We start from the raw sequence: 25,805 nt of genomic DNA, 5'->3' as shown, positions 1-25,805 counted from the left end.
TAGACGTTCAAATAACAAAAGTTAATATTTTTGAGATGTTTGAAAAAAATTCACAGATTTTGCAACATGCGCAACCATCATAGGCGTATTGAAAATACCAGATACAAGTCGGCGGTTGTCGGCAATCACCTGTTTTTTTTCCATTTTATATTATTTTGCGACGTCATTTGGAAGAGCTCAATAGAAATATAAAGAACTAAACCTTGTTTGGAAAGCAATTTGACATTCGTGACGTCACCACTCCGACAGTCTATGGTGCGTCCAGACCTGACGAGCTCAGCGCGAGACGAGAGCAAGACAAGAGCGAGACAAGAGCGAGACGAGAGCGAGACATTTTCTATTCATTTTTTACGCCCACCTGCCACGAGACAAGCCGAGTGGCATTATAGTGAAAGAAAGCCAAACATATATTAAATTGCAATTGAATATAACAAACGATGGCCAAATAATAACGCATACAGTAATAAATGTTTGTATCTTTAATATGATATTCGGTCTATAACATGGTATTCATCGTCGGTTTTCCCCCTTTTGGCTGTTTTCCCTTTTATCCCTTACACGACGTTTTTTACATAATACGTTTTTTAACGTTTTTAGAACAAAATGTTAAATAAAAAAGTTATTGGTAAGGTTAAGAAGCACATTTTAACATTACTATAGAGTATACAGGGTAATTCAAAAAAGTGTTGCGGATATAACATATTTTCTAATGGGAATACCCTATTTTTTATTTTATTATTGGGTTATACATACATACAATTCGGTAACTTTTCTTGCCATTTTTTGATATTATATATCTAAAATTAATAGATGTAATAATTCAATTTGTTTAAAGAAATGTTGGATTTCGGTAGGGTAAAAATTATCAGTGACATAAAATTTGTAAATTCTAACAGAAAAAATGATAATACATACGGTGTACGATTTAAAAATTTGAGATTACTTAATTTTAAACGGTCGAAATTTATAAATCAGAGCTAATATCTCGCAGTCGGGCGGGCCTACCAAAAACACGTCCAGACTTTCGAGCTTTCTTTGATCTCTCGGCCGTTGGAAAACCGACAGGGGACGGATAGCAAGGAGGCTCCGTGGGTTGACTCGCGACGCTCTCGCGAGACTCGTCCACACAGCGAATTTGGAATGTCTCACGCTCGTCTCCCCAGGTTTGGACGCATCATCTTATCGCTGATCGCCATTCGCAAATATATTCCAGATATGTATAGTGAACAAGTGAAGCGTTCGCAACTTTAAATAATTTTGATATTTAATTTTTATCGTGAAGGCTTTATATAAAAGTGTATACATAGAATTAATTGCATTAATTTGCAATAGCACTTCGAACCCACAGTTTTGTTATGGAGCCAGATTAAACCAATCAGAATGCGTATTATGTTACCGTAAAATCCCAAATAATGGTTAAACGTAGAGTTGCCCACGTAGGGGCCCGAAATATACCAAAAAGTGGGTCAGTTTCGGTTAAGTTTAGATTAGGTCTATATTTTTATTAATGCAAAACCAACTAAAACTTATTTCTAATCTAAACTCACCCCTTCTTTAGCATATTTCCGGCTATTACCTGGGTGTTCCTAACTAATATTCGAACTTACGGTGTAAATTTCTGGAGGGCCCATAAATTTAAATTCGCCGTACAAAATTTCACCAATTTTCTCAATAAAAATTAAAAGTTATAAATCATACTATTTTTTATAGAAATGATGGAATAAGGATGAACGGGGTGCCGGTAGACCAAGAAGATACTTGGAATGTAAGTGTTAATTTATACTCGAATTGAGTTGCCTCACAGTATAGGCATATTTTGAACCCCTACCGTGCATAGTTACTGTAAATAAAAATAAATTAAAATATAGTTGGCTCCAACGATAATTTAGTTTGCAGCTTCTTTTCATCATACCTAATAAAAAAAAACCGTGACAACCACTACTTATAGTATGTACCTACATATGTATTTTTAAAAATCATTAAGAGATTTAAGTATAAAAAGGTGCCCATAATGTAAGTAGCGGTATTGACGGGTTTTTGTTATGAGGAAAATAAGCAGCAAAATATATTATCGACTGCAGCAACTATGTATTCCTAGTTTACATTCAGTATGTCCAATTGAGTAATGAGTCAATGTCCAAAAAAGTAATCTCACGTCAAATTTTTTAAAAATTATTGCATGCCTTAAGTATTTGCAAAGTTAACAAAAATAATTCTTTGCATACCTTGCAATTAATATATTTGGTCTAATTTATCAGTTCTGCATCATATCCGAAATTCAGATTGTGTGTGACACAACGAAGAGTGAACGTGCAACGTGAAAGACAAGAAAAATGGCAAGTAAAAAAAAATGTAAAATTTTAATTACTAATTACACAGTCCTTCTCTTGAGTTCTTCTGCCTAAAATCTATATTGCCTTCCCTAAGATTTTAAATATAAATGATTGAAACTCATAACAAGTTTACCACAATTTAAACTTAAGATAATTATTTAATTATTAAAATCCATAATTATATTAAAAATAACACTTTACGAAGTTAATATGTATTAACTATTATATACATCATTTAATAATTATTCTGATAAAAAACACGCTGGATTTTTTTATTTTAGAAATCATACAGGCTATAATCATTAATATGACTATATGTATTAACAATACTTAAATTAAAATTTATTTGAAGGAATGCTACTTGAAGTAATAATTATTAAAAACTGCTCATCGCGTTATCGATGTCGGCGTCTTGTGACTGTTGTCTGACTGATTGGCCGTTTAGGTACCTATAGTTTGATTTCAGATAATGCAGATTTTAATGTGCCATTTGTGGTTTATTTATTGGATTTTTTTTACATATTTGGTATACTCTATGAAGTGCTCATGTCCATTTTTCAATTATTAAAGTGCCTATTTAGATACATTTAAAATCAATTAATTAGTGTATAGTAATTGAATTATGGGTTTGTTTATTTTTTATTAAATGTATTTTTTTTCTATTAAAATAAACATAGCTGTACTTACAAAATCGCTAGCTAGCCATTTTTAAATACAGGCTGTTAATTAAGTATCTGGCCAACTTCAGAAGGTGATTCTTTGTGTTTTTAAGGTAAAAAGTTAATATAAACATGTGTCCGGAAATGCATAATTTTAAAGATACAGGGTGTCAAGTCCTAATAGACATTTTTTTTTATTAATATTTCAAAGATCCGTTGGCCGATTTTGTTGAAATTTCGCCGTGTTGTGAATTTTGACAAGCTAGCACTAATTAAATGATAATAATTATTATTTACAACAATATTCAAATGGTAAAAACTGTTGTGAACATACATTTAATATGGTTATATGTATATGTATATTCGACAAATTGTATAAAATATTATTTTTACCCTTATTCTACGGCTATGCCTAAAGAATTTAAGGTACGAAAAATACCATCAACATTATTATTCTTCTCAGAAAGATGGGTGATGCAAATAAACAGAACCATTACCTTAAGATGAAATTTGGAAGAAATAGTCATAAATAGTTGCATCATTTTTAGTTTTCCTTTGTAATTCGTTTACTTTCAGACGCGATGTCTGGTTTCTATTTACTTAAGAAATGGTCATGTTTGTCCTTTGCAAACCTACCTGAAAATATTATTAAGAAATAGTAGGTACGCCCGTGGATTTTCGGAGAGGGCATTCTCATAAAAGCACGGTCACAGAAGGGACCGGGAACATTCATAAAAATTTTTCATAGACGTAATACTGCTAAATTTATATTTTGTATTAAAAGTTTAAAAATAAAAAGTAATAACAACTTAGTAAGAATTTAATTATAAAAAAAATAAAGAATAACATTCCCAACAAGTGGTGATACGAGTCAAATAGAGAACTACAACATTTGGTGGCAGCGACTACAAGATTGGTGACGACGGTGGTCCAATCCAGGATCACATTTACATTGGTGGCAGCGGTAAAAACTACCAAGGTTTCCTGAAGGTGCGCCAGACGCAGCAGAAAACCTACCAGTTTTTGGAAGAAGATAGAGGCAACGGGCAGTTCTTGAAGGTGCACCAAGAAGCAGCAAGAAGCCCGACACGAGACGTAGACATTGGGGACACTGAAGGAGCGCCAGACGCAGCAGCAAAGTCTCCAGGGAAGCTTTGTTTTCACCAGATGATGACGGGGTAAGTCTTTCATTTGTTTACTGTATTGTGACGCTACTGTTTTTCTTCTGATTTTAGTTAGTTAGATTTAAGTTAAGACAATAATAATTCTGGGCTGCAAATAAAAAAAAAAAAAATATTGCTTAAAATTCGTAAATATTTTTTTCTCTCTTCAAACTAAAAATACATCTATAAAAATAAATAATAATTCTAAACTAAAGTAATAAATCATTAATAAAATATAATAATGGCAGGAGGTAAAGACGCAACTGATGTTCTGAATTTAATAAATTCATTTGATGGTCAGGGTGACGCAAATTCACTCCAATTTTTCTTAAAAAATTGTGATTCAATATTAAAAATTGTCAAAGTGGATCAAAAGAATTACTAGTAGATTTAATTTTTGGTACTAAATTAAAAGGGAAGGCACAAGAGGTAACACAATATAAACAGTTTCAAATTGGGAAGAACTAAAAGATTTCTTATTAGAGCACTTTACTGATAAACACCACCATCGCATTTTCTAACACAAATAATGAATATAAAGCAACATTTTAGGAAACTGTAAAAGAATATGGCGATAGATTACAAATTCTCTTTAATAAATATAAAGAAACGTGTCACTTAAATTATGCAAATAACGAAGCTACTGTTTTAATAGAAAATTTAAACTCCATTTTAGTCAATACTTTTAGAAAAGGACTCAACGATGAAAAAATTCAAATGCGTATTATTGCCGAAAATACTACATATTTAGATAAAGCTTTATCATTAGCAATTGAAATGGAACTTGAGAATAATGACAGGTTTAAAAACTCGCATTTTAAAAATATAGGTTTTGTAGAGCGTGGAAATAGACAATTAAATAATCATTCTTCTAATAATTCCTGTTTATTTTGTTTTAAAAATAATCATTTAACATCACAGTGTAGACAGCTTAGGCAATACGAACAAAATAGTAACTCATATAATAGAAATGTACCTAGCAATAATCAGACACGCCCACCGCAAAATTTTAATAGCAATAATAATTTTTCAAATAGACAAGACGTAAATACAGTACAATATAATCAAGGACGTTTCACTAATCGAAACTACAACAATCAAAATTTTAATCAGAACAACGACGTGCGTAATTATAATCGTAATTATGGTAACAATTATAACAGTAATAATCCTCGTTCAAATTACAATAATAGATATTCTCAGAATCCAAGAAATTTTAATAACTCACAAGTTCCTCAACGGCAGCAAAATGTTTCGATACCTCAACAATCTCAAAATTTTTCTAATTACAATAATGAATCCAGTACTACCAATTTTAATAGTTCAAATAATAGATCACCACAACAAATTCAAACTATAAATTCTCAGTCGTTAATCAATTCAGCAGATAATTATTTTTCAGAACCGAGCACATCTCAAAATTTTTCGGGAAACGAGAGCGAAGCCTTGGTCGCGAGCAGCCGATTAAGCGCTTCTTAAAATTAGATAATAGCTGTTCTATGAATTACACACTACCTGAGCATAAAAATAAAATTAAAATTGAGCAAAACTTAATTGACATACCGCATAAATCAGTATTATTTTCCGATAGTTACCAACAATTAGAGATAATTAAAATCCCTTCTTTAGATATAAAAGATAAAGAATTACATCTTTTATTAGATACAGGGGCAGATATATCTTTATTGAAAGAATGTATCTTATTACAAAATAATCTAAAATTAAATAAAACTTGCATTATAGAATTAAAAGGTATAAGTAAAGAACCTGTATTTACTAAAGGTGTTTGTAACATCCCAATTAAATTAAACAATAACAAAGCAATAACTCATCCTTTTCACATTGTGCCAGATAGTATACCGATTAAAAGTGATGGACTATTAGGACGCGATTTTTTGCAAAAGTATAAAGCCAAAATAAATTACGAAGACGGAGTCATTAATTTTGAAGACAATTTTTTTAAAATTTTGCCGTCAGAAGCAACTACAATAATTCCCGCGAGATGTCAAATTATTGTACCTGCTCTAGCTAATTTATCTTCGTCCGAAGGCATAGTAGTTTCAAAACAATTATCCGAACATTTATATCTAGGGTCAAGCCTAACAAAAGTCCAGAACTATAAATGTTTAGTTAGCATATTAAATATTTCTAATGAAGCTCAAACTATCCATACACCTAGAGTGAATGTCGAACCTATTTCTTTTAATGAGTACGAATTTATAGAAACATATAATTATGACATTATCGATCGTTTTGCTAAAATAAGAAAAGAAATTAATCTAGACCAATTAAATGAAGAAGAAACTAATTCAGTATTAGATATTTGTAGAGATTTTAACGATATTTTTTACTTAGAAGGCGATAAACTAACAAGCACCAACACAATAAAACACACTATACCGACAGAAAGTAATAAAGGTCCTATTAACGTAAAACCTTATAGATTGCCTTTCAAACATAAAGAAATAATTAATGAACAAACTGAGCAAATGTTAAAAGACGGGGTAATTTCCGCTTCGGACAGTCCTTGGAATAGTCCTTTACTAGTTGTTCCTAAGAAAAGCGACCCATTATCACCTAAATTTAGAGTATGCGTTGATTTTCGAAAGTTAAATGAAATTACCATTGGAAACGCATATCCTCTACCTAATATAGCAGAAATTTTAGACCAGTTAGGAAAATCTCATTATTTTACTACCTTAGATCTTACTAGTGGATTTCATCAGGTAGAAATGGACGAAAAAGATAAAAATAAAACCGCTTTTAGCACTAATACAGGACATTACGTTTATAACAGAATGCCTTTCGGTTTAAAAGGAGCTCCCGCCACATTTCAAAGACTCATGAACACAGTTTTAAGCGGTCTTAATGGTATGAAATGCTTTATTTATTTAGATGATATAGTAATTTATGCAAACAACTTAAATGAACATAACGATAGATTAATTGAAGTTTTTCAAAGATTTAGACAACATAATTTAAAACTTCAACCTTCGAAGTGTCAGTTTTTACGAAAAGAATGTTTATACTTAGGTCACATTATTACAGAAAACGGCATTAAACCAGATCCATCAAAAATTCAATGTGTAACAAACTTTCCGCAACCTAAAAATCCTAAAGATATAAAATCTTTTTTAGGGCTTGTAGGATATTATAGGAAATTTATCAAAAATTTCGCTAAAATTGCTAAACCTTTAACCGAATTATTAAAAAAAGATTCTGTTTTTAATTGGGGTATAAAATGCGAAAATTCTTTCCAAATTCTTAAAGATAGTATAACTTTTCCACCTGTTCTCCAATACCCAGATTTTACCAAAGAATTTATTATAACAACAGATGCGAGTAATTTCGCAGTAGGAGCAATTTTATCGCAGGGTAAGGTTAATCATGATCGTCCAATAGCGTTTGCTAGTAGAACTCTAAATAAAGCAGAACAAAATTATTCAACTTCAGAAAAAGAGCTAACTGCAATCGTCTGGGCAGTAAAACATTTCCGTCCATATATTTTTGGCACAAGATTTAAAATTGTTACAGATCACAAACCCCTACTCTATATATTTAATATCAAAGACCCTGGTTCTCGTTTGACGCGTTTTAGAATAAAACTTGAAGAATATGACTATGAAATAATTTATAAAGCTGGAAAGATTAATACAAATGCTGATGCATTGAGTAGAATAGTTAGCACAACAAATGTCAATTCTATTATTACCAATTATGATAATTTTAAAACACATCTCGAAAGCCATATAATTATTAATTCCAAAGTCAAAGAAAAAAACACAAATCTGTTTGAAACACCACAACTTATACCTATAGTTTTATTTTTGCCAAAATTATTCAACAAAAACGACTTTAAAATTCTAGAAAAAAATAAACAAATTAATACATTTTTAGAACATTACGATAACACAAATCCTTTAGACATGCCGTCAGTTTTTCAGTATCAACAAAATAATTGTAATATATTTCTATTAACAGACAACGAAAATACATTCAGTGATATTAATTATGAAAATATTTGGTCTTGCTTACTAACTTTACGAAATATTATATCCAACGAAAAAACCGAACTATCATTTATAAAATATCATTACAACTCATTAGTCAAATGGGAAATCGTTCTTCCTATGATAAGATATATTTTTAAAGACCTCTATTCAGAAATTACAATATTTAACAACAGTCTTATCAACCCCTCAGATGCTGAAAAAGTTGTATTATTAAATGAAAATCACAATTGTCCATTAGGAGGTCATCAAGGGTCATCCCGCACATATAAAAAATTATCTCAATTATATACATGGAAAGGTATGAAAAAAGACATAAAAGAGTTTATAAAAAAATGTGAACTTTGTCAAAAAAATAAACAGTCTCGAAAAACAAAAATGCCTATGGTAATTACGACCACGGCATCAAAACCGTTCGAAAAATGTTTTTTAGATATAGTTGGACCACTACCAGAAACCGAAAATGGTCACAAATACATATTAACCTTTCAGGATGATTTAACAAAATATATAATTAATATACCTATGAGAAATCAAGAAGCTGTAACTGTAGCGCATCATTTTGTAACGAATATTATATGCATTTACGGAATACCTGACATGCTAGTCACAGATCAGGGGTCAAATTTTTTAAGTGATATTTTTAAAAGTACTTGCAAGTTTTTAAAGATAAAAAAGATCCAAACAACAAGTTATCACCCAGAGTCAAACGGAGCACTAGAACGCTCTCATAAAGTTCTAGAAGAATATTTAAGACACTTCATTAAGACATCTCAAACAGACTGGGATAATTGGATTCCCTATGCAACATTTACATATAATACTACACCTCACACTGCTACACAATTTTCTCCATTTGAACTTTTATTCGGACATATTCCTACATTACCAACATCAGTTAAACAACCACCTAAAGTCAATTATACTTATGATGATTTCATAAACAATCTTAAACAAAAAATGCAACATTCTAATCAATTAGCTAAAGAAAACTTATTAAAATGTAAAAACATATCAAAAAATAATTACGATAAAAACAGTTATACCAGAATATTCGAAATTGGTGACAAAGTGTTACTTTACGACGAATCAGTTCGACGTGGCAGAAGTAAAAAACTTTCCGCCTTATGGATTGGTCCATATACCATTATAAAAAAAATATCAGATGTAAATTATACAATTCAAAAAGGAAAAAATAAACAAACTATTCATGCAAATAGATTAAAATATTTTTATTATTAAAACTAAACATAATCAGTATATATAGATTATAAAAACTAGAATTAATAAATTTTAATTAGCTTATTATTAGTATATATATTTTGTTTTAGGGTTAATTTATTTATAATAATTACCAGTATCCTAGCAGTAGTCCACTCAGAATACAATATAACCACTTATGACTTGAACCCTGGAATACACTTTGAGCACCTGGGCGAACTAAGGTTTTTTAATAACAAATGGAAACTAGTAACTTTTGTAGAATTAGAAAATATTAGTAATAAGTTATTATCATTAAAGAATTACCGTAAGTATACTACAGATTTATGCAATAATGAGAATGCTCAATATCACTATTATATTTGTCAGTTATTTTTGAAAAGTTCTAAATACACTTTCGAAAAAATTGAAAAAGAACTAGAAGTCTTACACGAATTGATCGGTCATAGTCATTTATCAGAAAGTAGACAAAAACGAGGTTGGTTCAATATTGTAGGAAAAGCAACTAAAGTTTTATTCGGCGTTTTAGATGAAGAAGATGCTAAATACTATAATGATAAAATTTCACAAATGAATAAAGACGAAACTTCAGTCCTTCAACTTTTAAAAGAACAAACAAAAATTGTTCAATCAACAATAATTAATTTCAATAATACTATTGGAACTTTAGATTTTAACGAAAATTTATTAAAAAATAATATAAAAAAGATTAGCGATGAATTAAGCAAAGTCAAAGAAAATTTTCATTTTCTATATATAAAAACCGGCATAGAAGAACACGTCACTATTTTAAATATGATGCTAAATCAATTACAATTAGAAATCATGACGATTACGAATGCTATTTTAGTAGCAAGAAAGGGAGTTTTACACCCCTCAATATTAACGCCATTAAGGTTAATTAACGAATTAAAAGATGTGTCCGAATCTCTACCTCATGGATTAGAATTTCCTGTACCATTAGATCCGCTCAATGCAAATCTCATTCTAAATGTTATCGAGTTGCAAGTTTATTTCGAAAACAAACGATTAATATATATTATAAACATCCCTTTAATTGAAACAAATTTATTCTATATTTATAAAATATCACCCTTTCCAAAATTAATGTCAAATAACCAGTTTATATTAATTCAACCCTCATCTAAATATATAGCAATTGACGAAAGCAAACAGCAGTTTATTACACTGTCGGAAATAGAATTTAATACTTGTTTAAAAATTATAGAAAATAAATTTATTTGCAAGCAACAAAAACCAGTTTCTCTTGCTCATTTGGCAGATAATTGCGAAGTTAAATTATTGCAATTCACAAATATCATACCTGATATCTGTGACAAACGTATAATTCAGTCAGATAGAGCAATTTTTATTCAACTACAAACCAGTAACACTTGGTTATTTGCAGTTCCTCATCCAGAAACTCTTACGATATCATGTAATAATAAAAAAAATCACGTAGATGTAATACTAAAAAATTGCGGTAGTGTCACTATAGGTAAACAATGTAAAGCTTATAGCGCATCATCAATGCTAATCCCTCATGGAAATACAGTCCAGTCCAATATTTCAAGTGATTTTATTCCACCATTCGACATTAGTGATAATTGTTGCGAAAGGATAAAGGAAGAAAAAATAAACATTAGTGAAATATTTCTCAACGAACATTATAGGAAATTAACAAAGCACATCCCCGAACTTAATGTAGCGAGCCATAAGCTAGAAGATATTGAAAAGTTAGGTGATGAAATTCTAAAAAGGAAACTTGTAAACAATTATACATTTCCAGCATCTGTAATTGCCTATATCTTAGCTCTTCTTGCTATTATTTTTATTATTTATAAATTGTATACAAAATGTACTAACAAGACAGCCTGTTGCGGAATTATTCCAAACTTATGCATTAGAGTTAATCAGTCTGTGGAACCATCTTCTAGAAATAGTGATAGATATGTTGCTCATTATAATCGTAATATTAGCCAAAACTCTGAAAATGTAGGTAACTATGAAAACTCCGAAGAAGAGAATGTTAATTTACAGGCGCCCTCGCGCAGACCCATTGGGTATGTACCATCAAGGCGACCATTAAAAGAAAAATAATTTCCGCATTTGATACATTTTTAAATCTGCAATAGTTATAAAAAAAAATGTTAGTTAAGTTAGAATGTAAGTTAGTTATAATTAGTAGTTAAGACTTGTATAATACTTTTATATATGTACTTTTATTCATTTCCATCTGAGTTATACTAATTAATTATATAAACATTTGTTTTGAGATTTCATATCACTTTCACCTCATGAAATCTCTCATTAAGGGGGGAGGTGTTGTGAACATACATTTAATATGGTTATATGTATATGTATATTCGACAAATTGTATAAAATATTATTTTTACCCTTATTCTACGGCTATGCCTAAAGAATTTAAGGTACGAAAAATACCATCAACATTATTATTCTTCTCAGAAAGATGGGTGATGCAAATAAACAGAACCATTACCTTAAGATGAAATTTGGAAGAAATAGTCATAAATAGTTGCATCATTTTTAGTTTTCCTTTGTAATTCGTTTACTTTCAGACGCGATGTCTGGTTTCTATTTACTTAAGAAATGGTCATGTTTGTCCCTTTGCAAACCTACCTGAAAATATTATTAAGAAATAGTAGGTACGCCCGTGGATTTTCGGAGAGGGCATTCTCATAAAAGCACGGTCACAGAAGGGACCGGGAACATTCATAAAAAATTTTCATAGACGTAATACTGCTAAATTTATATTTTGTATTAAAAGTTTAAAAATAAAAAGTAATAACAACTTAGTAAGAATTTAATTATAAAAAAATAAAGAATAACATTCCCAACAAGTGGTGATACGAGTCAAATAGAGAACTACAACATTTGGTGGCAGCGACTACAAGATTGGTGACGACGGTGGTCCAATCCAGGATCACGACAAAACTTATCAACTTATCCCAATAAATATTTGACAACGCCTTGGATTCATTTGTCTTAACGCCTGTTGGCGGTGGAAACCATGCAAGCTTTTTCTTTGTCCTAAGTTGATAATTAAAAAAATTATAATCATATAAAAAAATATGGTAATTAGTCTAAATTTATTATTTATGTGATTCTGCTCTTTCTCGTATAATTTGCCCCTTTCTCATACGGAAATAGTTAGATTAAAATAGCCAAACTGTACCTAACAACCCATGCCTTGACATATTTTCTTTTAAAATAATATCGCTTTCTTTATCCGCCGGTCCAGACTCGACCTTGCCCTAGACGCTGGCTCTATCAACTTAAGTACGTGTTGACAGGCAGGTTATTGAACCCATGTTGCTTCTAGCATGTCGTTTTTTCAAAGATGGGTCCCATATAAACGCGGCCAGAAGTATTTTCAATACTAAAAATCCTTTTGATCTGAAGCGAGCGACTTTTTTTGCGGAATATATTGGTGACCGATGTGGAAAACCGAAACGCGCCGTAGAATGTTAATGATATCGGTATCGGGCAGAGTTATAAAGATTTAGCCATTTGGGATATTATTTTAATTGGAAATAAGTCCTAGTCACTTGGAAATCCGATTTAAATTTTGTTTTGAATTAAAATCAAAAAAATCTGATTTAAATCAAAAATATCTGATTTAAATTTAAAAAAATCTGATTTTTTTGATTTTTTTAAAAAAAATCATGATTTTTTCCAACCCTGCTTTAACCTCCTGTAGGTACGAAATAAATCAGTACTTTTACTTGAGGACTCTTCCTACGAGTGATGGTACATGTTTTTTGAAACACCCTGTATATCATAGCCAATGCATAAATATCTAATAATTAGGCCAGAAAGCGAGGATAAAAATTGGGTGTTACATCCGAATTCTTGACACCCGCACCGATTGACGTGAAATTTTAACACTGAATTATAGAAGCGATGTTACCCTGGAGGTGAGTGCCACCCCTTTTCGGGGGTGAAAAATTAATCACCCATTTTAATTGCAAAAACGATTAAAGGGATTAATTCTAAGCAAAAAATGTTCTATAACATTTTTTCAGAAAATTAATATTTTTAGAGTTATTTAGGATTGAAAATGTTGATTTTTCATCTAAAAACTGCATATTTTTCTGCCATTTTTTATAAATAACTCGAAAACCTTGCGTTTTATCGGAAAACTCGTATGAATCAAAAATGAAGCTTTTGGAATAACGAAACGATTCATTTTGTTGATTACCGTAGCGTAGGTGTAATAATAGCCGAGTTATCACTCTGGCAAAGTGATTTTTTATTTTTCGAAAACTAAATTGCAACCTTTTAAGAAAATGAATATGTCCGTTTTTAAAGTGCTTGAAAAGATCTTTTAAATGCCCTTTTTAAAAGGTATTTTAGCTCAAAAACCCGTGGTGTTATGATAAAAATAAAATGGTCACCTTATTTTTTTTTCGGAAAAAAATAACAACAAAATCAATGACTGAAATCATAAAAATAAAAAATCAATTTGTAGGAAATTACACGAGCTACAAATTAACCTCTATTATAGTTAAACAGTCTTGAACTCTTCATTTTTACGAGATTTTTGGGTTTTAAGGATTCAAAGAAGGTGGTCCTTACACGCAAGTCAAACTAAAAAAACGTAATATCTACGAAATAAAGAGATCTACAAAAAATTGAAAGCGAGTAAAAATATTGCAAAAAAATACCTTCAATTTTATTCTGTTGCATTTTTTATCTTGCTTAGTTTTTGAGAATTGTCAAAAAAATTCATTTATTTTTATAAATAGTTAATAAAAAATGTTCATTATTTTCAACTTTTTTCCAAATTTAGGCATTCTAAACCGCGCGAACTTGCAGAGCCCGGTGTTAGTATCTAAATATAGCCACCTGTACATGTGTTACGCTTAGTTTTTGATTTTTATGATTGAGATTTTTTTTCCGAAATAATGAGGTGACCATTCTACTTTTATCCTAACTCCGCGAGTTTTTGAGCTACGAACTTTAAAAAAAAATTAAAAGGTCTTTTCAAGTACTTTAAAAACGATCATACCTATTTTCTTCAAAAAAAATGTGTTCTTTCGCCATTATTTTACGGTAAAATGCAATTTAGTTTTTGAAAAATAAAAAATCACTTTTACAGACAATTTTATTCTGTTGCATTTTTTATCTTGCTTAGTTTTTGAGAATTGTCAAAAAAAATCATTTATTTTTATAAATAGTTAATAAAAAATGTTCATTATTTTCAACTTTTTTCCAAATTTAGGCATTCTAAACCGCGCGAACTTGCAGAGCCCGGTGTTGTATCTAAATATAGCCACCTGTACATGTGTTACGCTTAGTTTTTGATTTTTATGATTGAGATTTTTTTTCCGAAATAATGAGGTGACCATTCTACTTTTATCCTAACTCCGCGAGTTTTTGAGCTACGAACTTTAAAAAAAAATTAAAAGGTCTTTTCAAGTACTTTAAAAACGGTCATACCCATTTTCTTCAAAAAAAATGTGTTCTTTCGCCATTATTTTACGGTAAAATGCAATTTAGTTTTTGAAAAATAAAAAATCACTTTTACAGATTGATAACTCTAATAATGAATCGTTTAGTTATTCCAAAAGCTTCATTTTTGCTTTATATGAGTATTGCAATAAAACGCAAGATTTTCGGGTTATTTATAAAAAATTGCAGAAAAATATGCAGTCTAGATGTAAAATCAACATTTTCAATCCTAAATAACCAGGAAAATACTAATTTTCTGAAAAAACGTTATAGAACATTTTTTGCTTAAAATTAATCCTTTTATTGATTTTTGCAATTAAAATGGGTGATTTATTTTTCACCCCCGAGAACACATCCCCAGGGTGATAACACACATCGTTACTATATAAATTTTGTTTCTTACATATTTATGTATATTGCTATTACTGTTAAAATTTCACGTTAATCGGTGCAGGTGCTCAGAATTCGGACCCTTAAACCCTTGCTTGCTGGCCTAATTTTGCAATATAATGAAATGTTTCAAAAGTTTTAAGAATCTTTATAGACCACAAAATAAAAACACTAAATCACCACAATACACCAAAACACTTTTACTTTTACACTGGACGCGCGTTTTGCTAACCATGTTAGCATCATCAGCAGATGATTATAAACTGACTTTATAGACATTAAAAAATTGATATTAAAAAAAGAATATGGAATTCCAAATTTTTATTTAAATCAAAATAATTTCCAATGTTTAAATAACTAAATATAATAAAATTAGCAGTGTTTTTGTATTTTTTAAATAATGTTTTATAGGTGGTCTCTTTATTATTTCCAAATTAATAGATTACCTTGAGTTCCTGATAAAAGTTCAATCGTATTTCCAAAAATGGGCACTGGTGTTGGTCCTGGAATATTTCGAAGGTACTTTCCATTCCGTCTAATTTTACTGCTATACCACCAGACTATTAAAATTATTACAAACACGAAAATAATAACAGTAGATGGCATGGCAATAGTACCGAGCACAGTAAATGAGTGAGCAATATCCTAATAAATGTGTGATTAAAAATATCAAAACACAACTGTCGCTGTATTGTGCTTCACTTTTCAAATATATTAATGTATTCATTCCATTTCGGGTTACTTTAATACTTTTTACGCACATATTTTATTTTTCGATGATTTTATACCGTGCGATGCAAAACATTTTAATTTTTGTTTCGGTCTTTGTAGCGCGTTGGGATAATAGTTAATGACAGAAAAATACCAAAAGAAAATAAAGACAGAGAGAGAAATATAAAAAATTGTGAAAATTTGTGAAAAATTACACAACAATAGCTAGATTTAATAGAAGTAATTTATCTCATGGAGGTACTATGATAATGTCTACCAACAAAAACCTTACGGCAATAACAAAATTTGATCACTTATTAGCCGAGAAAATGTTTGAATTTTCTATCATCTACCACATTGCTTATGACCTCTATATTGTTTGTATTTATAGAACACCTGACGCAGATATGCATATGTTCTTTCAGAAATTACTGAGTTTGCTAGAGTCCCTGCCTGTGAATAGCAGGTTGATCTTGTGTGGTGACCTTAATATTGACTTCTCCAGTGTGTGTGATGCTCGGGTATCTCTCCAGTCTATCTTCGAGACTTTTGGTGTAGTAATGCATGTTAATGCACCAACAAGAATCACTAGAACTTGTTCTAGTACTATAGACTATGTCGTGTCATCCTTTGATCCAGAATTGGTTGACTGTACTGTGTTGAACTCAGGCTTCTCTGATCATGAAGGAGTATTAACAAAATTTTCCATAAAATCCGAGAGTAGAAACACTTTTCGTAAATTAGGACGTATTTTTTCGGAAAAAAACTTTATAAATTTTAAGCAGCTTTGTCTAACAACAGATTGGCATGTCATCTCTGGTGATGTAGACACTGAAGTTTCCAGATTTACACAAACATTATCTGGTCTGGCATCCAAAGCCTTTCCTCTCAGGCCTGTCAAAATTAAACATCATAAACCCTGGACTATTAAGGGCCTACGTACATCTGCAAAAAACATGCGCTCTTTATTCACCTAAAAAAATTCTCGGATAGTGTCTTCTTTCACGAGTACGTGAAACTTTACAGGAAAATTTACCATAAGACTATAAAAGCCGCCAAGGACATCTATTACAATAGGAGGTTGACTGAGTCCGGTAATATTGCCAAAGAAACATGGTCGATTGTGAATGACTTGAGGAGTAAGGTTTCTTCGTCCAACATAACCTCAACTTCACCTGAGGACCTAAACAATTACTTTGTAAATGTGGCGAAGAATATAGTGAATACTATCTCACCCTCCCTTGATCCTCTATCATTTCTCTCTGACTATAATGTTAATTTGCACAGTTTCTTCCTTACGCCTGTGGGGTTGGCAGAGCTCGCATAATACATTAAATGATATTAAAATAAATCTTCAGCAGGGACTGACGGACTTACTCTTAAAATGTTCTCTAGTATGCCGGAATGTACATTAAACCATCTTTCAGCCTTAATTAATATGTCATTTGAAGATGGTGCTTTTCCAAATTGCCTTAAGTCGGCGATAATTATTCCTTTGCATAAAGGAGGTGATAAAGAGCAAGCTTCCAACTATCGTCCAATTGCACTCCTTCCCACGTTATCGAAGATCATGGAGAGACTGGTTAAAAAGAGGCTTGTATCATTTCTTCTAAAATACAAAATACTCACCCCCTTTCAGTTTGGGTTCTTGAGTAACAAATGTACAAATGACGCTATGTTTTCGCTGTTTAATAATGTATACTCCAGTCTGAACAACCGTCCCGTTACAGCAACAATTTTCTGTGATTTCTCGAAAGCTTTCGATTGTGTTAATCATAACATCCTAACTAACAAATTGCAGTACTATGGTATCAGGGGAACGCCTCTTGAATGGTTTAAGTCCTACCTTAACAACAGAAACCAGCGTGTGAGGGTTGATAAGACTGTGTCTTCTTGCAAGCCAATAGAATGCGGAGTACCTCAGGGCTCAGTGCTAGGTCCTATTTTGTTTCTGTTGTTTATCAACGATATTGCTAGTCTGGACATCAGTGGTAAAATCTGTCTCTTCGCGGATGATACTTGTTTCACATGGAGCAGCCCGGACACCACGGCACTTCATAGAACCATTTCCAGTGACTTAATCAACATAAAAACATGGTGCGATTCTAATTATCTGTGTCTCAACGTCTCTAAAACTAAAGTCTTATCATATAAAAGTACGTTGCTACCTTTTCAACTTGATAATACCACCATTGACGTCGTTGATTCTGTGAAATTTTTAGGCCTTGTTGTGGACAACTATTTAAAATGGGATTTGCACATCGATGCTTTAGCTAAAAAATTAAGTTCTGCCTGTTTCGCACTTAGATCAGTTGCTAATGTGCTTAATTTGTCAACATCTAGGACAGTCTATTATGCCCTTTATGAGTCGCATCTCCGATACGCACTTCCATTCTGGGGTGCGTGTTGTGCGACTCAATTTGAGCGTATCTTCAAATTACAAAAGAGAGCTGTGCGATATTCACTGAGGCTAACCAGTTGTGCTCACTGCCGGGACTTGTTTAGAAGATATAAAATATTAACTCTTCCTTCCCTATTCATACTCGAATCCGTCTGCCTAGTTCGCAAGCACGTATCGAGTATTTCTCTAGAGCCAGTTCATGGCTATCCAATTAGGAACGCAGAGCATAACATGTATCTGCCAACCCCTCACTCTGAGTTAGTAAAGAGTTCCCAATTGTACAATGCAAAAAAAAATGCACTATCATCTGCCATCTGAAATTAATTCCATTTCATCCTTTCCTGCATTTCGCAGAGCCTTGAGATCATACTTACTGGAGAAAGCCTTTTACGCGGTTAACGATTTTTTTATTAATATCTAGGGTTCTAAATTTAACACACATTCACTAAATTTAGAAATGATTTTGTTTTCTATCCATTTAAATTTAGTATTGACATTATATACAGTTGTTTATTTACATGTATGTTTATATTTTATTTATATTTAATTAAATAAATTTTTGACAATGTACAATTTCTATAATTGTATAAAGTATTGTTTTAGTTTTGTATGTTTGCTGTTAGTTTTATATGTTTTTCTATTGTTAAGTGAAGTTTTGTATGTTTTTTATATTCTTTTTTTTTAAGCTTTGTCAACAAAATTGTAAAATTTTTTTATGACAATAAAGCAATTTCTTAATAAAAAATTAAAATATTAAATTATTAATTTAATTTAAAAAATTAATATTAATTCAATTATATATAAATATACAAAAATTGTATGTGCACCATGTACGCATATTTGTAGTAAAAATTCTTAGTAACATGCTTATTAACATGCTTAGTAACATACTTAGTAACATGCTTAGTAACATGCTAAGGACATGCTTGAAAAAGTGACATATGTATAATGCTGTTTTAATATAAATAGAATTTTCAAGAAGTTTAATTAAGAAGTGAACAAATTTTGAACATATCGAACAATTTGTATTTATAGTGATTTACAGTAATTTTGTTAAATTATAAGAATATTTTCGTTGATTATTGGTTTGAAATAATGCAAGTTGCTTAACTCTAATAATTCTAATTTTGAGCTAGCAAATGAGCTAAATGCTAGACCGTCATTCAAAAGCTACAAACCTATCGATGAAAATATGCAAGAAATTTTACTTCCTAGCACACACCCAGAGAAGAGAACCAGAACCAGAACCAGAGGTACCCAGGTACAGGGTGGCTTGAATTCGACGCTCATCATTGGGATTTCGGAAACCGTAAGGGATGCAAAATCGGTTAAATAGAGGCAAAGTTGCGCAATTTGATGCTCAATAAAATGCCGTATTGCATTTTGAAAAATTCCGAATACTTCCGATTATATTCGAAAAAAAACGGAATTTTCAATTTTGTTTTCTATTGTTTCCTGGCTTTATTTGTTAAGATAACTTAAAATGAAAAACACATTTTCCTGGCCACTTTTTCTGCTCTATAACTCTGTGTGATTAAATATTGACCATGACGTTTCGGCTTCTGGCGACCATCATCAACTTAATTTTTTTAAATACGGACCTGATTTTTTTTCAATTTAATTAAATCCTTTTATCACTCTTAAAACACTATATATAGTCACTTTGATATTTACCGACGTTTCGTACAGAAAATTCCATCACCGGAATATTTTATGCAAAAAAAATAAAAAATAAAAATGCAATACGGCATTTTATTGAGCATCAAATTGCGCAACTTTGCCTCCATTTAACCGATCCTGTATCTCTTACGGTTTCCGAAATCCCAATGATGAGCGTCGAATTCGAGCCACCCTGTACAGTAGATATCAAGTTTATTATAAAGCTTTTCTTAGCTTTAAATCAAATGTTTTTCAGTGTTTTCGCGATCCTTACCACTTTTTTTCTCGCTAGCTCGTGCGTCAAGGCATGGTCAAGGTAATGTCGTGTCAAGGCCGTGGTGTGTCACGACCTTGAAATTTTACTCCCATCACGAGTAAAGAAGTTTCACTTCAATAAATTTTGTTGTTGAAACTCAAATGGGACTGGTTTAGGTTTTTTTAGTAGCAGGGGCGGATCGTGAATTTTTGGGGCCCTGGGCTGAAACTACTTAGAGGCCTACATAAGTACTCAACTAATAGCCATATCAAAAAACTGTTTCTATATTGATATATTATTTTTCTTCTTCTTTACGTGCCGTCTCTTTCGTGGAGGTTGGCGATCACATTGGCAAAATCTTCACGATTCTCTCCTTATAAGTTCTTCAAAAGTTAGGTGAGTCCAGTTTCTGATGTTTCTCAATCAAGAGAGTTTCTTCCTGCCGAGACCTCTCTTTCCTTCAATCTTACCCTTAACTATCAATTGTAAGACGTGGTATTTTTCATTTCTCAATATATGCCCTAAGTATGATGTTTTTCTTATTTTTATTATATTGAGCAATTCTCTTTCTCTGCCTATTCTGCTGTAGACTTCGGTATTTGTGATATGTGGATTTAAGTAACATAAATGTTACTTAAATCTACGCAAGTATTAGTTGTACAAAAGGCGACCTTATTGCTGTGGTAGCAATCTCTTCCAGGCAAACTTTGGGTGAGAGAGAAACCGAAATAGTGATATTTAATAAGAATATAAAAAAAACAATAAAACAATTTTATTTATTTACTTATTATGAATTAGTAAAAGAAATTGATAGGTTGTAGTCACAGAAATTGACAGTTATTTGGTCATCACATTCCAAGTCTTTTGATGGTCTTTTGTTAAATCACAATTTATGGAAAGAAGTGATAAATTATTTAGTCGATGGTTCGACATTGTTGTCCTATATTTATTTTCTACATAGGACATCTTGGAGAAGGAGCGTTCTGCTTCACAGCTAGTGATTGGCAATGTTAAAAAAATCTTTAAAATGGTATAGCAGTTAGGGAACATGTTAATAAGTTTATTTTCATACATGAGCATAAAAATGTCACTGCAAGAGGTGTAAACTCAGACATAGATTGGAGTAAGTACGATTTTAATTGAATGCACTCATTCACTAAATGCTCGTCTACGTCATCGGGATAGTAATCAATAATATGACGTGCAATTTCCAAATCTATGTTTTCGATATTTTTGTCTTGCAAATCCATTAAAAATTTGAATTTTTTGCTATATGTCTCATAGACTTGTCTCCTTTTATTTAAATCCATAATCAGCTTATCCAACGCAACTTTTAACGTGTCTCTTTAAATCTTTCTGCGCCGTATACTGAGAATTCACCTGTAGACTTATCTGAAAATTTTGGGGTAATGCGTCTCTTGTTTATGTAATTCTAGTCTATTATTACACTAGTACTTAATTTTTTAGCTTTTTCGTCGTATTCCTGTAACATTTGATCTGATTGATGTCTTATGTTGCTCACAAAGTCTTTTAAAGAAACAATTAACTTGTTGCCTTCACAAATGTCTAAACCAGGGGGGTGACAGTAAACCGGAAAATTGGAAACAGTTCTGGCGCGGTCTTACCCAGGCAGAAAGCATGGCCTTCTAGACTGTCCTAGACAAAAATCTGAATATTTCTATATGATTTCTGTCAATTTCAATTACGGAACATTTTCATGCACGTCGGCGCCCTCTTCTTTTGTCTGTGTGTCAGCCATGTGTCAACGGTGTCAACTCCCGAGGCCTCTGGCAAGGTCGGGCGCCATTTTAATTTTTGCCGTTTTAGATTTGATTGGAAGTTTGTTTATGATATTTCGTCTGAAATTTATAAGTACAAAGATGTTTTTTGATATAAAGTTCCTTGTTAACACTTTAATAAAGTATATATGGTATTAATTACATGAAGAAAATAATGAAATCGACGTTTCTGCGTGTAGTAGGTATGGGCCATATTATATGTAAAAATAGGTAATATATTAACTGTTTTTATATTTTTTTAGCTTTAGATCCAAGGATCTTGGGATATTCTTTACCAAGGATTTTTCCGTATCTCTACTTTAAAGACTGATCGGTGATTTTGAGCAATTGAAAGCAAGTTACACAAGGTAAATTATGATTATTGAACTACCTATTATTAGCCTACATTAATTATCTACAAGATGAACAGAAATGCGTAATTACATATCACATAGGTACCTATTATGTATTTTCATAGCAATAATGCTATGTATGTAGATTATTTTTAAAATACAAATGAGGTATTAGATGTATATCATATCATGTATATCATATGTGTATCATATTTTTTATTCATTTTATTTTCATTCAAGTCCTGTTTGATTTAATTCACAACAGTCTTATGTACCTATATTTATGTTTTTTTTACATATTTTTTTTTTGATTCCAGGTTTTGCGTGGGTTCCTGTTGTCTTTTTCTTGCTTCCAGTTAGTTTTACGCCCGTGAAGCTGTGAAAACATTTATTTATCTTCAAGTTTCTGTAAGTCAGTGCATTGTTACTTTACTATTTCACTTTAACACAGCATCTCTGATGTTATTTAAATATTTTGATATTGATACAGTAGTTTATGGGTTTATAGCTCTTTAATTGTGTTGATTTGCATATTTACATTGTTCTAAATTCCAAATAAATATTTTTGAGTAATTTTGTTGTATTATTTACTACTAGAAAAAGTAAAAAGTATATTAACCCTCATTTAAACCTCCTGAACAGCCCGCCATCAAAAACCGGAAACGGAAATAAATTTCATAAAATTGAAATTGTCATGTCAATGAAGTGTCTATGTCATGTCAAATGTCCCAGCCGCCATATCTGAAAATTAGTTACCCAGGCAGCCACGCTGTTTCCATAATTTAACATTGACTTGACACTTCTTCTTGTATTTATTATTTTATGGTCTAAACCAGGGCTCTGTATTGTTTTATTAACTAAATGAAATCTCTCCAAAACTTCTTCCCAAAAGATAATCAAAATTGCAGTCTCGAGTTTCGCCATTTTATTGAATAAATTTCGTGCCTCTTTCCAGAAATCAACTTTCTCAACTACATTTTCGATGAAATTCATAATCATAATTATTTTTTAAGGCTTTGACAGCATCATAGTGGCAAGGCCATCTTGTCTGGCTTAAACTTTTAACCTGAATTTTAATTTTATTTCACGATTCAACAGTTCCCACCTATGGGTCTATTGTTTTTTGCGGGGCCTGGGGGCCCCTTGTAGCTTCGGGGCCCTGGGCTGCAGCACAAACAGCCCGTAGGTAGATCCGGCCCTGTTTAGTAGGTACACCGCTATACCTTTTTTATTTTTTAAGATAAAAAAACCAGATTTGATGCGTTAGTATATGACACAAATCAAGATTGATTAACGTATTCAGTTGTTTTCGGTCACTTCCTTTTTCAGAGGAAATGACTAGTACAAATTTTGAGTTTTAAATGACACCCACTAAATTTTTTGACAGGAAATGACAGAAAACAATTGAATACGTCAATTAATCCTGATTTGTGTCATATAGGTACTAACGTGCCAAATCTCGTTTCTTTATCTCAAAAAAATAAAAAAGTTAAAGAGGTGGACCACTTTTGAGAAAAACCCGGTATAATCGATGTTCCTTATTAAGATCATAGTGATTGTACCGTCCTGAATAATATATCTTGAACCAAAAGAATAAACATTGGATAAGTTTGGATCTTTTATTTCTAAATACTAATAGCTTTATTAATGATTTCTAAATCAATATAAAAATCGTATTGTGTCATCTTAAATAATCAACATAATACTAATTAAAATGGCATAATATCTGAACTCTATGTTAGATACGAGTCATATTTAACCTCTTTACTCGCACTGGCCTACATTAAATATGTCAAATAATTTTAAAGGTTAAAAAAATGTAATTCAATCATTTTTTCTTTAAACAGTATGACGAAAACAGTTTTAAGTTTAATCGAGCTTGGTATGATTAAGGGCCAGTACCCGTAATTTTATAAATCAACGTATTTTTGTAATGTTTTGAAATTTCAATCTGTTTTTGTTATTTATATTTGTTAAATACATTTATTTAACAACAAAAAGACGCAATTCGATGCAAAATACGGTATTAAGAAATAAATAACATATTTATATGTTACGTTGTTTCGGAAAAGGACAACCCATCTTTATGTTTTTGACGACCTATGTCTCGTCAGACAGATTAGTGGTGAAAAATAGAGGAACAACTGCATACTCCCTTCTACGTCCCACTAGTTAACTCGCATACCCAACAATGTTGCCGTCAGCTAAACTAGACACGTTTATTTTTACGGTTTATTTAAAGTTTGATTGTTATTTGGTTTATTTTGTTAGAACGATCTTAATAGTAATCAGAAAACTAAATAAAGTAAGAATAAGTGAAATGAATACCAAGTTTTGGGCGTTTTAGTGTAGGTTGTTTATTCTGTTATAATCTAATATTTACTAGATTTAAAATTTGTTTAAAATTTAAATTCAAATATTTTTATTTATGAAAATATATGATACTTTAATAAAAACTTGTGACAAGCTACTAGATCTTAATTTCCACTGCATTTTATTCAGAGTGAACGTTAGTCAAACCATCTAGAAATATATTTATTTACTTTTTTCCATAGCAACTGTTAAAATTGCCATATATCTATCAAAAATAGTAGATAAAATAGTACTTTAACCGCAAAGGTAGATTAAATGATACTTTAACAGCGAGGATAGGTTAATAACTTTATTTCCTCTCGCACGTTTTTTAATTGCTTCCATTTTTTCATGTTATTCGGGATTTAAATAGAAGTAGTTTGGATATGGCGTTTGTCGCCTCAGTCTGAATATCTGTTGGTAATTTATTTATTTCGTTTTGAGCCATTTCTGGCTCCAATTCAATCAGCAATCGACACCAGTGGCGCATCTAGAGATTGAGTCTGGGAGGGGTAGTGTGAATATTCAAAAAAGTACTAAATTTGAATTAAATTTTTGTTGGAAGGTATTGTAACTGTGGAAAAAATCTACTTGGATTGGTTTGGATATTCTGTTAAATTCATAATCAATTTGATTTTATACCAAATTTCACCTTATTATTTAATTTCTTTCTGGGAGGGGTTTTACTCCCATTACCCCTCCCGTATATGCGCCCCTGTATAGGGCTTGTTTCTCTCTATAATTTCTTGTTTCACACTGTACCGTTTGTGTCCGGGAAGGGTTCATAGTTTCATAAGAAATCAGTACATGTATATTATTTCGTATATTTTTCATTTTATTGATCTTATGGAAAGCATTGTTCATTAAAATGTATCCTATGTTACAGGGCTCGTTTCTCTCTACAACTTCCTGTCTCACAATGTACCGTTTGTGTCCGGGAAGGGTTCATAGTTTCATCGTTGTCGATTTTCGAGAGAAATCAATTCATGTATATTATTTCGTATATTTTTTATTTTATTGATTTTATGGAAACAACCATTCATT

The 25,805-nt window shown here is 31.3% G+C and overlaps 1 protein-coding gene across 1 annotated transcript in view; it reads right to left on the bottom strand.

The window, feature by feature from the left end:
* Nucleotides 1-15,940, bottom strand: part of LOC115877591 (probable cytochrome P450 4d14) — a 48,342-nt gene extending 32,402 nt beyond the window's left edge. Inside the window, exon 1 of the mRNA XM_030893838.1 lies at nt 15,698-15,940. Within this exon, the coding sequence (XP_030749698.1) occupies nt 15,698-15,857 (160 nt within the window). The 5' untranslated portion in view covers nt 15,858-15,940. The remainder of the gene's footprint in view (nt 1-15,697) is intronic.
* Between the last annotated feature and the right edge of the window lie 9,865 nt (nt 15,941-25,805).

The sequence above is a fragment of the Sitophilus oryzae genome, unplaced genomic scaffold, assembly GCF_002938485.1.
Source record: "Sitophilus oryzae breed Bouriz unplaced genomic scaffold, Soryzae_2.0 scaffold_1494_pilon_pilon, whole genome shotgun sequence".
Taxonomy (NCBI): Eukaryota; Metazoa; Arthropoda; class Insecta; order Coleoptera; family Curculionidae; genus Sitophilus; species Sitophilus oryzae.
This window is presented reverse-complemented; position numbering and strand designations above follow the sequence as displayed.